The sequence below is a fragment of the Cyphomyrmex costatus genome, unplaced genomic scaffold, assembly GCF_001594065.2.
Source record: "Cyphomyrmex costatus isolate MS0001 unplaced genomic scaffold, Ccosl1.0 scaffold189, whole genome shotgun sequence".
Lineage (NCBI taxonomy): Eukaryota > Metazoa > Arthropoda > Insecta > Hymenoptera > Formicidae > Cyphomyrmex > Cyphomyrmex costatus.
In genome coordinates, this window is record NW_017275921.1 from 170039 (window position 1) to 182236 (window position 12198).

Sequence of the window (12198 nt, forward strand, 5' to 3'; positions counted from 1 at the left end):
ATAGCAAATGCTTACTGAGTTGCAAGTTCTCCCAACGTTCCTCCCATCGATGTAACAATGCGTTTCTGTGATCGGTTAATGCCGCCAATTTCTCCTTTATCTGCACACTGGCATAATGATTTCTAGCTAAGAGGTCTTTTCCGAGATTAATGCACGCCATTAGATTATCTTCCCTAGCATCAATCTCCGCCTTCAAGCTCTGATGGTTATTCATCAGCAATTCGACGCCGGCGACATCGCGCGGTTTTTCAGACGTATTCATCTGGCGCACAACGTCGTCCATCCAGATCATAAGAGTTCTGACCATATTGAAGAATCGGAAGAGATCGCCGGTATCCTCCAATTTGGCTCGTCTGCCTTCGCATAACGATTGTAAATTGTTCCACGCTGCTACGACCTCGGCCTCGCGATTTGTGATCTCACGTGCTTTGTCGCCCGCGTAGCTAGCCTGCAATTTGGCGGATTCCTCCTCGATCTGCGATACTTGGTTCTGCAATGTGGATAAGTCCTGAATAAAGTTGGCGTGTTTACGTTGGAGGGCGGACACCGAGCCGGCATCACGACCCAATTCGTCAGACATGGCGTTTTGTTTTTCTAGGATTCTGCCGAGAACATCCTTACAATCGTGGAAGAATTTATGCAACTCGCGACTGGCCACCAACATCTGTGTGCGAGTCTCGATCAGTTCCAGCAGATCTTGCCAAACTTCGTTCAAACCATCCTTCCACTCGGCGATCGTTGCCGCATCGGAATGCCCGGTGGCGATAAGAGAATCTGCAATGCCATTGACTGCCTCCACTCGTTCGGAACCAATCGCTTCTGTATCGCGCGCAAACTCCTTGAATCTCTCCCATAACAGTGTCACATGATCGTAATCCTGACCCAGCTCGTGACTACCGGCAACTAGTTCTCTCTCTTGGATCCATTGCTCAAGATCGTCGACTTCTCGATTTAGCATGAATAATTGAAGTGCCTCATCCAGTTTGGCTCGTCGTTCACCAGCCAAATCTTTCAGACCGGCGTACAGTTTGTCTACCTGCGATTGTTTCACGGCAATCTGATCGGCCAACGGATGTTGATCATTTATTAGCTGCCTAGCGGTCTCGCCTAACTGGCGAATCGTCTCCGCGTAATCTTCAACCGCATGTTCAAGCGATTCATGTTTCTTCATTAAGTTCTGAGCAGAAATCTCGTCCTTACCACGATCCTCGACCATCATGTACAACTCTTGCTCGCTCATCCACGACTCGGCCTCGGTAGCATCAAAGAAGTACTGCTGCGCCTTCTCGTTCTGCAGCAGATGCTTATTTCTATCGTCGACCGCATCCTTTAGCTCTCGCCACTTCTCCGTCAATTCTGATATTAGTTTCTGGAACTCGGGACTATCCTCGTGTCTTTCATCAATCAACTTCTGCCCGTTATTACACACCAAATTGATTCTGGGTTCATGATTTTCAATTTCCGTGCGCAATGACTGATTTTTCTTTTTTAGCATATGAACGTTAAACAGTGAATTTCCGTATTCGGTGCTAGTTGCTTGCGGCATTTTCTCTGCGATCCACAGCTTCTCATCCTCGACATCACGTCGGAATTGGAAGGCCTCTTTTTTCTTCTCGAGATGCCGTTGACGATCGATGAGCGGTGTTTTGAGCTGAGCGAATCTCTGAGCGACTTTCTCTTTCTTGCACTTGATCTCCTCCATTTTATCATCGGGTACTGTACGTTGCAAATGTTCCGCTTGTTTGTCCAATTCGGTAACCTGTTTCGCTTTCACTGCCATTTGAGTCTCGATCATCTGTTGCTTCTGCATCAATATATTCACGGACGCCAGGTCGGAACCGGTATCGGTACTCTCTATCTGCTTCTCTAGTTCGTTCATCCAGGAATCGATATCGTCACAAGTCTGATGTATCAACACCTCGCGGTTCGAGTCGAACAATCGTTCACCTTTATCGTGAGTTGTGGTTTCCAGATCGATAAATTGTTCCGCCAATTCGGCGACCTTCGGTTTAATAATCTCAGCTAGATCTGGTTTTTGTTGAATCAATTCGTCCGCGGCTTGCTGCAATTGTTGCAGACGATCTTTGTTACTAGCAATTTCCGCTTCAAACGCTTGATGACGAGTCCATTTGCTATGAATAGTCTTCGCGCTTCTGTAAGTTTCATCTTGAGCAGTGATATGTTTCTCCTGTACCCATTCACCAAGTTCCTCGCAATCTTGTAGGAACATCTGTAACTGAAGCTGATCCTTGAGTTTCTCCATAAGTAGATTGGCCTTCTCACGATTAATTCGTCGTCGCTCATTGATGTTCTCGGCTTTCTTCTTCACTTTATCGGCCGCAAAGTGTCCCTCATCAACCAAACGTCCAGCAAACTGTACGACTGAGTTGATTTTCTCGTCGTTGGCATCCATAGTAGTCATAAAAGCCTCATGTCGTTTGATCATGTGTTCCGCTTGTTCGAAGTTTGCCGGCGTTTCGTCCTTGGCAAGAATATGTTCCTGCTGTGATAAGAGCACCTCCGCTTGACGCGCGTCTCGATCGAACACTTGTAAATTCAGGGAATTGGATAGTAAGTTCTGACGATTCACCCACATTTGATGCAATTCCTCCCATCCCATCTTTAGCGCGTTCAATCTCTCACGCAGGAACATGTACTGCGTGTCGCCATCACTGGCCTCTGTCGTCAGTCGCTCGCCATATTCCATCATTTTCTGGTAGTCGTCGGTATAATTGTCAATCTCTTCCTTGATGTTCTGATGCTGTGTAAGCAGCTTCTCGGCATCGGCAAGGCTAGTCGGCGTGTCCTCGCTGGCAACGTCGGTCTGCGTTTTTGTGAGCCACGCCTGGAAGTGATCGAGGTCGCGTAAGAACCGGTGCAAATCTCCTGCCTCTTCGAGTTTGGCATCGCGTTCTTTCAACATTTGCGTCAGCTGTTCCCAAATCAAATGAATCTGCGTAATTCTCTCACGTATCATCGCAGCCTCTTCTGGATGATCCTTCTGTATGACTTCCGCCTCTTTCTCCAAGGCATCTAATTTGGCCTGAATAGCCGCCAAATCGCGCTCCATACCGCTCAGTCTACGTTGCAGGGTCATTACACCAGTCAAATCCATTTCCAAACTATCGGTCTGCTGCAAGATTCGCTTTTTGTCTTCGATCCAAGACACAGTCTCGCGACACTCAATATGGAACGTCTGTACACCATGTGCGGAGTTCAATTCCTCGCGTTTGCCCTCCGCCTTCTCGCGCAGTTCGGCCCACTTCTGGTTTAGTTCGTTTTGTCGCGCAATTATCTGTTCCGAGTTCGGATGTTCGACATGCAGCAATTGTCTGGCCAATTGATTAACTACGGCAACGCGAGATGCATTTGCATTCATTTCTTTCTCAAAGCCATTATAACGGTGTTTCATGATCTCAACATCTTCAATGTCCTTGGCAGGCACCATCGTATCCAACATTCTATTTTTCTCGCCGATCCATTGTTCGACTCCGTCGGTCTCGCTGAATACCTTGTACAACGACAGCGCGTCTAGCAGTCTCTGCTTACGCAACTTGGCTAGCTCGAGGAGTTCCTTGTACCTATTATCTATCGAAGTCAGTCTTTCGACGACTTCTGGCGATTTTACGTCCTGTTCGCCCAACGTGGATGCCTGCTGATGAAGTTGATCGATAGTGGCAGCATAGTTTTTAAGCTCATCTGTTACATCTTTGTGTTTTTTCAACAACGATTGCACATTTGCCTCGTCTCTGCCGACATCCTCCGATGAGACGAGTCGCAAAGTATCCAACATCCAGATGTCTATGTCATCCGCGTCTGCGAAAAGCTGATGATAGTCGACTGCTTCTACTAGTCGCTTTCTCCTGAAAGCCGCCAAATCCAACAGATGATTCCACATAGCGAGAATTTCCTGAAGTCTCTCCTGAATACGATCGGAGCCAAAGTGTTGTTGCCGAACTAGCTCGTCGCCAATTGCTGCAACTGACATCAATTGCGGTTCGTGTGACTGTATCTCATTTTCCAATGCTTTATGCTTGGACAGCAACAGATTAATAGTAGTCAAGTCATGACCGATGTCACCCGTGGATACAATCTGTTCCTTCTCCTTTATCCAATTCTCCTCATCAGCCATATCCCAATAGAACTGCCAGAGTTTCCGAGATTCCTCGAGCCTGGTACGACGCTCGATCGCTAACCGCACCAACTCGGCGTACGCGTTCTCCAATTGTTGAACGCGCTCGACGATAATGGCCGGATCGCATGGTCGATAGCCTTCTCCCTGCTCTAGGAATCTCTGACTCTGTTGAACAACAGCCTTGACTCTTTCACCGAGCACATTGATATCTGCTTCGACAAGAGAGTGCTTTTGCAACAGATCCTCCACGCCCATCAAATGTTTGCCGTAATCGTCGGTTAATAGTCGCATCTTGATTTCCTCCATGCTATCCAGTATATACAACATCTCTTGGAAGTTCTGCTGCAGCTGCAAGGAAAGTTCTAGCCGCATCCGCCTGGCGCGCAGCAATTCCAAAAGATAGTTCCATAGTCGTAACACGTTGTCCTTGCGAGCGTTGATACGCTCTATGTCATGATAATTCTCCGCCTCAAGCTCCTGTGAGACTGCCATGACGGCTTGCACACGTTCTTCATAGGCGAATATATCAGTCTCTATTGCTTCGTGTTTCTTCGCTGCAGCTTCTACGGCAGCGAGATCAAAGCCGAAGTTATCTTGCGATACTAATCGTTGATTTTCCGACAACCATGTCTCGCGCATGCTAGCCTTTCGGTTAAATCTGGCTGCCAGTTGCTCCAATTTCTCTTGTCGAATCAATTCCTCTCGCAGAGCCAATTCCCGTTCATGTTCAGCCTTCTCCAATCTCTCCCATGCCTTATTTATATCGGATATCATCTTACCCTCTTTGGGTGTATAGGGCTTCTGATTGTTTGCGCGCATCTTTGATTGTAGAGTAAACAATAATACTTCGAGATTACCCTTTTCCACAAATTTGGGCGGTTTCTCTACTGTGCGATAATTCGAGAATTGTGAAAGTTGCGATTGAACGCCGACTAAAGAATTTGCAAACCTACGATCGCCAAGTGCCTCTATCGTGGCCTCGATCCAGCGCAGCAGATCGCTGGTGAGACTCTCATATTCGTGTATCATACGATCGTTCTCCATCGCGATACCGACTACTTTGCCAATTCTCTTACCTTGCACAGTCTCCTGTTTCATCTTTGAGAAATAGTGATAATACGTGACGACGTAAGTTATGATGGACTTTTCGTCTGGATGATCAACGAAGATATCCTCGGCATCGAGTAGCTTCGTAAGACCAAGTTTGTCCTCCGCAACGTTAAAGGCATTATTGAGATTGTAGATCGCGTTCGATTTGGAAAGCTTTTCGAACTGGATCAGATCTGGACGGTGTTTATGTATAATCGCGTTGAACGCCAGACCATCTCGCCACGACGTCGTGAAATTTCTTACGTTCACATTGTGATAACCCGCAGTCTTCATCTGACACCATAATAATAACGCATCCTTAGCGGACTTGGTTTCTTGATTGTCCGTCTCTTCAATCGTGATATCTTGAATCTGGAATCGTAGAATTATCGTCCAAATGAGACCCAGGCTCAAACGCGGATTCCCGTCGACGATATCGTGGGATCCCATGTTCTCCAAATGTACCCTCTGCTCACGCAGGAATTGCAGTGCCTTCTCCACATTCTCCAGGCAGTGGATGCGCATCTTGCCTTTGGTAGGACGCGGCAAACGTTCACCCGACAAGATCTCTAATAGCCTTATCAACATCTTGCCATCTCGTAGATCGACGTACAGATCGCCGATTCGGCACGAACATCGGACTAAGTGGGAGTTGACCCATTTCTGGAAGGTCTTCTTTTGCACTAATTCACGCTCACCTGGTAAAGAAGATCACACAATAGTGATCTTAGTGAATCGTCAACGACTATACATTGATATACTCTTATTTTGTAACTTATAACGACAGTGTATATCGTCGTTGCGCAACTTTTTTTTATCATGTATAAAACCTGTGCAATAACAATATAATGATATCACTGCAGTCGTTAAAAGTTACAGAATAGGAACCCAATACATGCTAACTTTAAATTTACTTTAAATGTATCTAAATTATCTAGTACATCGTTCGAAAATAACTAAATTAAATTTAGATAGATTTTAAACAGTTAAAGTTTCTTTACCTCGAAGATCAAATACAATTTTATCATAATTCATTCTTAGTTAATATAATCCAATATTTATTAGGTATTCTCACTTGCACAACGATCAATTCTGTATTATTCTAATCTATTCAATTAATAAATTTATCTTTCTATAACATTCAATATATAGATATTCAACGATAGCTATACACATATCTCGACCATGTTCAATCTAGCTTAAGAAACAACTGTTACAAACTCATGAAGTTATCGAACTCTTAAAACTTATCTTAAAAGGATGTGGTTGTTTGATAATCTCAACTATACACAATTTTCTAAAAACAATTCACAGTACTCCAGTATCGCCATTCATTATTATTATTACAGAATAGTGTTATGAAACCGAGCTTTAAGTATCCAATCGATGAAAATAATTCATACTATTGTATTTCTAAAAAATAATAATTGTCAAACCTAAGAGATGATTGTAATAAAAAAATATACACATATATATAATGAAGCAATTGAAAAAGAAAATCGATAGAGTTCCGTACCAGCTAGTGCCTTAATACGTGAGCGTTCGAAAAGTCTCGAACTCGAGTTTCCCCCGTCGTATTCGTACTCGTCGACAATCTCTTGTTGTAGCGTGGGGTCCCAACCCCCGCGCACCACCGAGATGTCGGTCGTCATTTTGTCAATCAGACCAACAGCTCACTTCTGCCGAACCCTTAAAAAGGGTGCACCTGAAAATAATAAATTTTTATTAATGCGTGGAATCAGAGGAAAATTTTTGAAAGCTATATTTCATATATTCTCCTATTTCTTTTTCATTATGTTTAAAAAGTATATTTTATATCTGTTATTTATATTATAAATTTATAATATATTTATATTAGAAATTTTTATGAAATTATGTCTCCATTGATTTCATGCGTTTTTTCAACTCTTGATTGAAGATATTAAGTATGCTCGACGTTAAATATTTTTCCTAACTCTTTATATAGCCTCTTTAAATTTGTAATCTCACTCTAAAGAGTAAAAATTGAGTCAGTCTTGAAAAAAAGCGACACAACCTTCAATCTTGAAGAGTGAGATTTCGCTGTTCAGAGGGAAACATCTAAAAATTTTTAGAGAGTACATGTGTTGTAATCTAAAAATATAGGAAATATTTAACGTCGAATATATCTGAGACGTTCGACCGCGCACCTAAGAAACGCGGTACCACGCATAAAATGCCAACAGAGACGTGGTAATAATCGTAAGAATTTCTTCCTTTTGCTATACCCACGCAATGTAATGGTAAGCGGTGCACAGAACGTGTCTTGGTAAGCTATGGTCAGCGCGTTGTCACGCCAGTAGACATCTACGCGTACATACAGATAAGAATTGCAGAGTAATCTTATCTCCTTGCACGGCGGTTCTAACGATTAATAATTGGGTAAATAATAGGGACTTCGAGAAAATTAATGTTACGCAATGCTGTTCGATAAGAGAGCACGAGTGCGTCTACGCCCACGCACAATGCAGAGATCTTTCATTTTCTTCAGTTCGTTAGTCTAAAGTACATCGCGCGCGCGCATTTTTTCTCTTCAACTCTCAGCGTTAAAATCCGATCGTATAACGTAGAAATTTGCTTTTCACATCATAAAAATAGTATCTTTAGTATCTGAAAGTAAATACTGATAAATCAGCTTTGAGAAGCGCTGCAATAAATAAACTTCAGTGACGTCTGTGAAGCTGGCCCCTCATTGTCAAAATTTTGAAAAAATAAGCAGAGTTCTGGTTGCCCCCCGAAGAGTTCTAGAGTTCTCTATCAAATTTGGGAAGAGTTCTATTGATTAAAGCAGCGAAAACACCATTTGAAATTACGGGGGGGCCAACTTCACGATTCTGCAACTTTGAAGAGCTATAACTTCTAAACCGTTCATTTTAGCACGTTGGTCTATAGACGACAATCGATAGAACTCTTCGGGGGGCAACCAGAACTCTGCTTATTTTTTCAAAATTTTGACAATGAGGTGCCAGCTTCACAGACGTACTTCAGTGCCTGTTTTATATGAATTAATGTAATAAATTTGATTCTTCGCGTCAGATCTATTATTGGATCATTCAATAAGGCATATTTTCTTAAATTAACACCTACGAGTCGTATTATATACAGAGTATTCTGTGATAACATAGTGACTCTTACGTTTTCCATTTTTTTTTTAACACGCGAATCATCTCCTTTTCGATCGTTTACTGTAAGACATTAATTTAAATTTCTATGCGCTCAACAGATGGTATAAAAACGTCGGTGAAGAACACATGTGTCGTAATCATCATTCCTAGCGAGAATTTATGTCCGTTTTTCTTTTTTTTTTTTACCCGTGTTCTTCAAATCGTTCCTTCCGCTGTAATAATAATTGCATGGCTCTAATCGCCGAGTTCGCTTTAGCAGTCGCCGGATATCAAGAAGACGGCAATGTTCTGCTAACGCCTGTAAAGTAAATGTCTCTAGGTATACGCGCTCATTTAATAGATAGCGTTGCCGCGCTCGCCTCCGCGTGGGAGACGCGGCCGCCTCGCTCACCACACGACGATTACATCACGCGAATGATGTCACACACGCGAAATACACATCGGCATTGGCGTCGCACTGGTCCTCGCAGGAGGGTGCTTAACGGAAAGGTAGACGCTCGTCGGCATTGGCGTATATACCTGCGACACGAGATCGTGCCTGCGCACACGATAAACTTGAAGCCTCGCTTGAAGCACGTGCCAAGCAGACTTTCGATAATGAAAAAAAGTCTGGTAACTTACACCGAAACGTTAAATAAAACAATTTCAATCAAATGTTTGATTAATGTAACTAAAAATGATTTTATTTTTTTGAATATTCAGGAACTATTACTAATAATATAACTCACCGTTTAATAATAATTATGAAATATTTAGAATAGTAAAATTATTTTTAGTTATATTAATCAAACATTTGAGTGACATTATTTTACTTTACCAGACTCTTTTTTCAATAAATGTTTTACACGTAGATATAAAAAACAAAAATCGATGTAAAAATGGAATCAGTTATCCTTTTCTATCTCGTTAGTGAAAAAATTTGCAAGAAATATTAAAAATCTAGATATCTACTAATAAACTATAAAAAAAATAATATGAAATTACGAATGACAAATAGAAAATTCATGATATATGTATATTTATAACTAAAATGTACATTTCAAACATATTATAAATTGCACGATTTTTATTCTTGTTGTTCATATAATTTCGCATATACTTCAATATATGAAATATAATAGTACGCGTTCTATAATTTAAATGCATACCAATTTTTCGTGGCAGGAAATTATTTTCTAAATTACATTTTTGTAATTGAAGATATGAAACCAAAAGATATTTTCTACAATATTGCCTTCATGTTACAATTAATATGCATATATATATAAAATATTGATGAAAAAACAGGAAATGAGAATATGAATAAAAACATTAACATTAATAAGCATTAATTACGTAATCGCGTTTTTGCTAAATTCACGCAAGAAACAACGTTATCAATATGATACAACATTAAAACAGAACGATGTGTGTAATGAAGGGTGATGCCTAATTAACCACGTTGTCTAATTTACGACGACCCGTTGTGATATTTACTAATTAATGTCGATAATGCAACGAACAGTTGCATCTGCAGCTGCACGAGCGAACGATATCGATCTTTTTTTTCTTTAACAGACCAAATGTCACAGGTAATATGGCATGTTGAGCGTGCGAGAAGCTCAAGGAGAACTAGAGTAAAACGATATGGATATCTAATAACGAAAATATGACAAATTGAGAAGGGTAGCTTCATGGTAAAGCGCACCGCCGGATGCATGCAAACACGATTACATCATCCTACTGAAATTAAAGACACACTGTCCACTAAAGCTATACAAACAAGTATTTTAAAAAATCACATAATTTATATAGTTATATAAATCTTATATTTTTACATGCTTTACAACGTTGCAATTATTAACGATTACGTAACTATGTCGGAATTTTCAATTAACAAGCGTCCTCGAAGCTTATTATCATCGTGCATAAAATTAAACCGCTTGCACGTACTTAATATTTATTTGATGAGAGAAAAACAGAAGAGAAGAATTTAGGATATACAGTGTTTTTTGCACATCTAATCCTTTCTCGAATCGTTAATAATACCGATGTGAAGAGATAGACCGATCGCGACGAAATCGACGCGTTCTCCTCAAGCGACGTCCAAAGCCTGGTGAACGCAAGCATGAATGGCATTCTTAAATGTCTGGACAGTCACTTATGTTGAATTAAGAGCAATTACGCGAGTGCTGTCATACTTAATGGCCGGCGTAGTGGGAACGTACATACAGATTAATGCCTTCGTATCTAGTGGGCGGGGTGAGATGAATCACAAAGTGAATGACACGATAATCGAGGAAGGTTAAGTTTACTGGCGGTACTTTCTATACGTTTTGTCTCCGAGAGAAGCAGTTCGGAACGTAGTCTCCTTTTTCAAAAAAGTTTACACAAACATAAACAATTTCTAAATAAAATTTGATTTTTATAAAAAGTTTTTTCATAAGTGACAAATATTATACATAAGTATTAATTAATAAATTTATTTTACATATTAATAATAATTAATTTATTAAAAATTAAGAAGGATGGACCTAGGCTAAGGTCGAAACGTATGCGATTTTATGTAACTAAATAAATTTTATTACACTTTCATCCTGTGTTGGCTCTCAACGGTAATTTATTTTAATATTTGATTTATTAAAAATTAATTAAAATATGTCAAGTACAACGCAGATATAATACGGTATACATTGCACCTGCATGCTTGAAAAATATGACTCTGCAAGTAAAAAATAAGATAACAATATTCCCCCTTGTTAATTGTAAATTAAAAAATATATACATATATACTTTACTTATATACTGCAATGACATTGTGAATTTAATGTTTAGCAATTATGATAGCAATGGTATTTTTACTAATGCGGAAATTTTTTTAATGTTCAAAAGTACTTCCTTTTTTTCGTATAAAAGAATTTCTCTTCTGAAGTTGTATCACGAATTGTAAAAAAAAGATGCAAAGATTAATATAACGTTTTTTTCATATAATTACATTTCCTATGTGCCATCACGAAGAGCTCTCTGTTGAACTCGATAAAGTACGAGGTAAAGTAAGAAGCGAAAATGGAAAACAAGAAGTTCATTGTGCACCAGAACGAGAACAGCCGTCTCTCTATGCACCGCGAGTCCCCACATTGCTTCGGATGCCATTCGTGGAAGCAGGATTCTGTTGTTTAAATATATTCTGAAGCTTTCTCTCGTCACATACAGACCATTTTCTCCAATTCTCTCGATAACGAGATTATACCTCCATATCATTAGGTTATCTCTTGAAGTTCTCAAACGATAATAGCATAGGTTATTCGTTTAACGAGAAAACTTTTGAAAATGAATTAGATCGCGAATGATTACTTTCAATTCATTGCTACAGAAAGGTCAAATGCCTCACTAAATATTAATTTATACAACAACACGTACAATACTTATTATATCGCAGAAACGTAAAATCGATATCGTCCACTTATAATGAGGCATATTCTCTTAGCTTCCAAATCTATACATCCTAAAATATATACATCATCTCAATTTCGAAATTATCTTATACGATAAACATATCTCGTGTGTGATAATTTTCACAAGAAATAAAACTCCTAAAAAATATTGACACAAAGTGTCGCAACTCCTACGATATATTTTGTTGCGGCTACACACAAAATCACGCACAAATAAGCATAACGACGACCTCTTCGGCGTCGGCGGTCTATCTTTAGGTCGGACCAAGACGAGATATATGGCGGAACCGCGCATTTCGTCGATTCGTCATCTAATAGTGTGGATTAAATCGCCCAGTTCGTTGCGCCTTCTCCGCCGCAAAAAGGTGCGATATATAGCGAACCACCGCAGCACCGT

At 40.3% G+C, this 12198-nt stretch overlaps 1 protein-coding gene across 1 annotated transcript in view; it reads right to left on the reverse strand.

The window, feature by feature from the left end:
• The window catches only part of beta-Spec (spectrin beta chain), a 37956-nt gene that overhangs the window by 8858 nt on the left and 16900 nt on the right, over window positions 1–12198 (reverse strand). Inside the window, exons 2-3 of the mRNA XM_018538000.1 lie at window positions 6741–6929; window positions 16–5922 (exon numbers count right to left, since the gene is read on the reverse strand). Of these exons, the coding sequence (XP_018393502.1) occupies window positions 16–5922; window positions 6741–6876 (6043 nt within the window). The 5' untranslated portion in view covers window positions 6877–6929. The remainder of the gene's footprint in view (window positions 1–15; window positions 5923–6740; window positions 6930–12198) is intronic.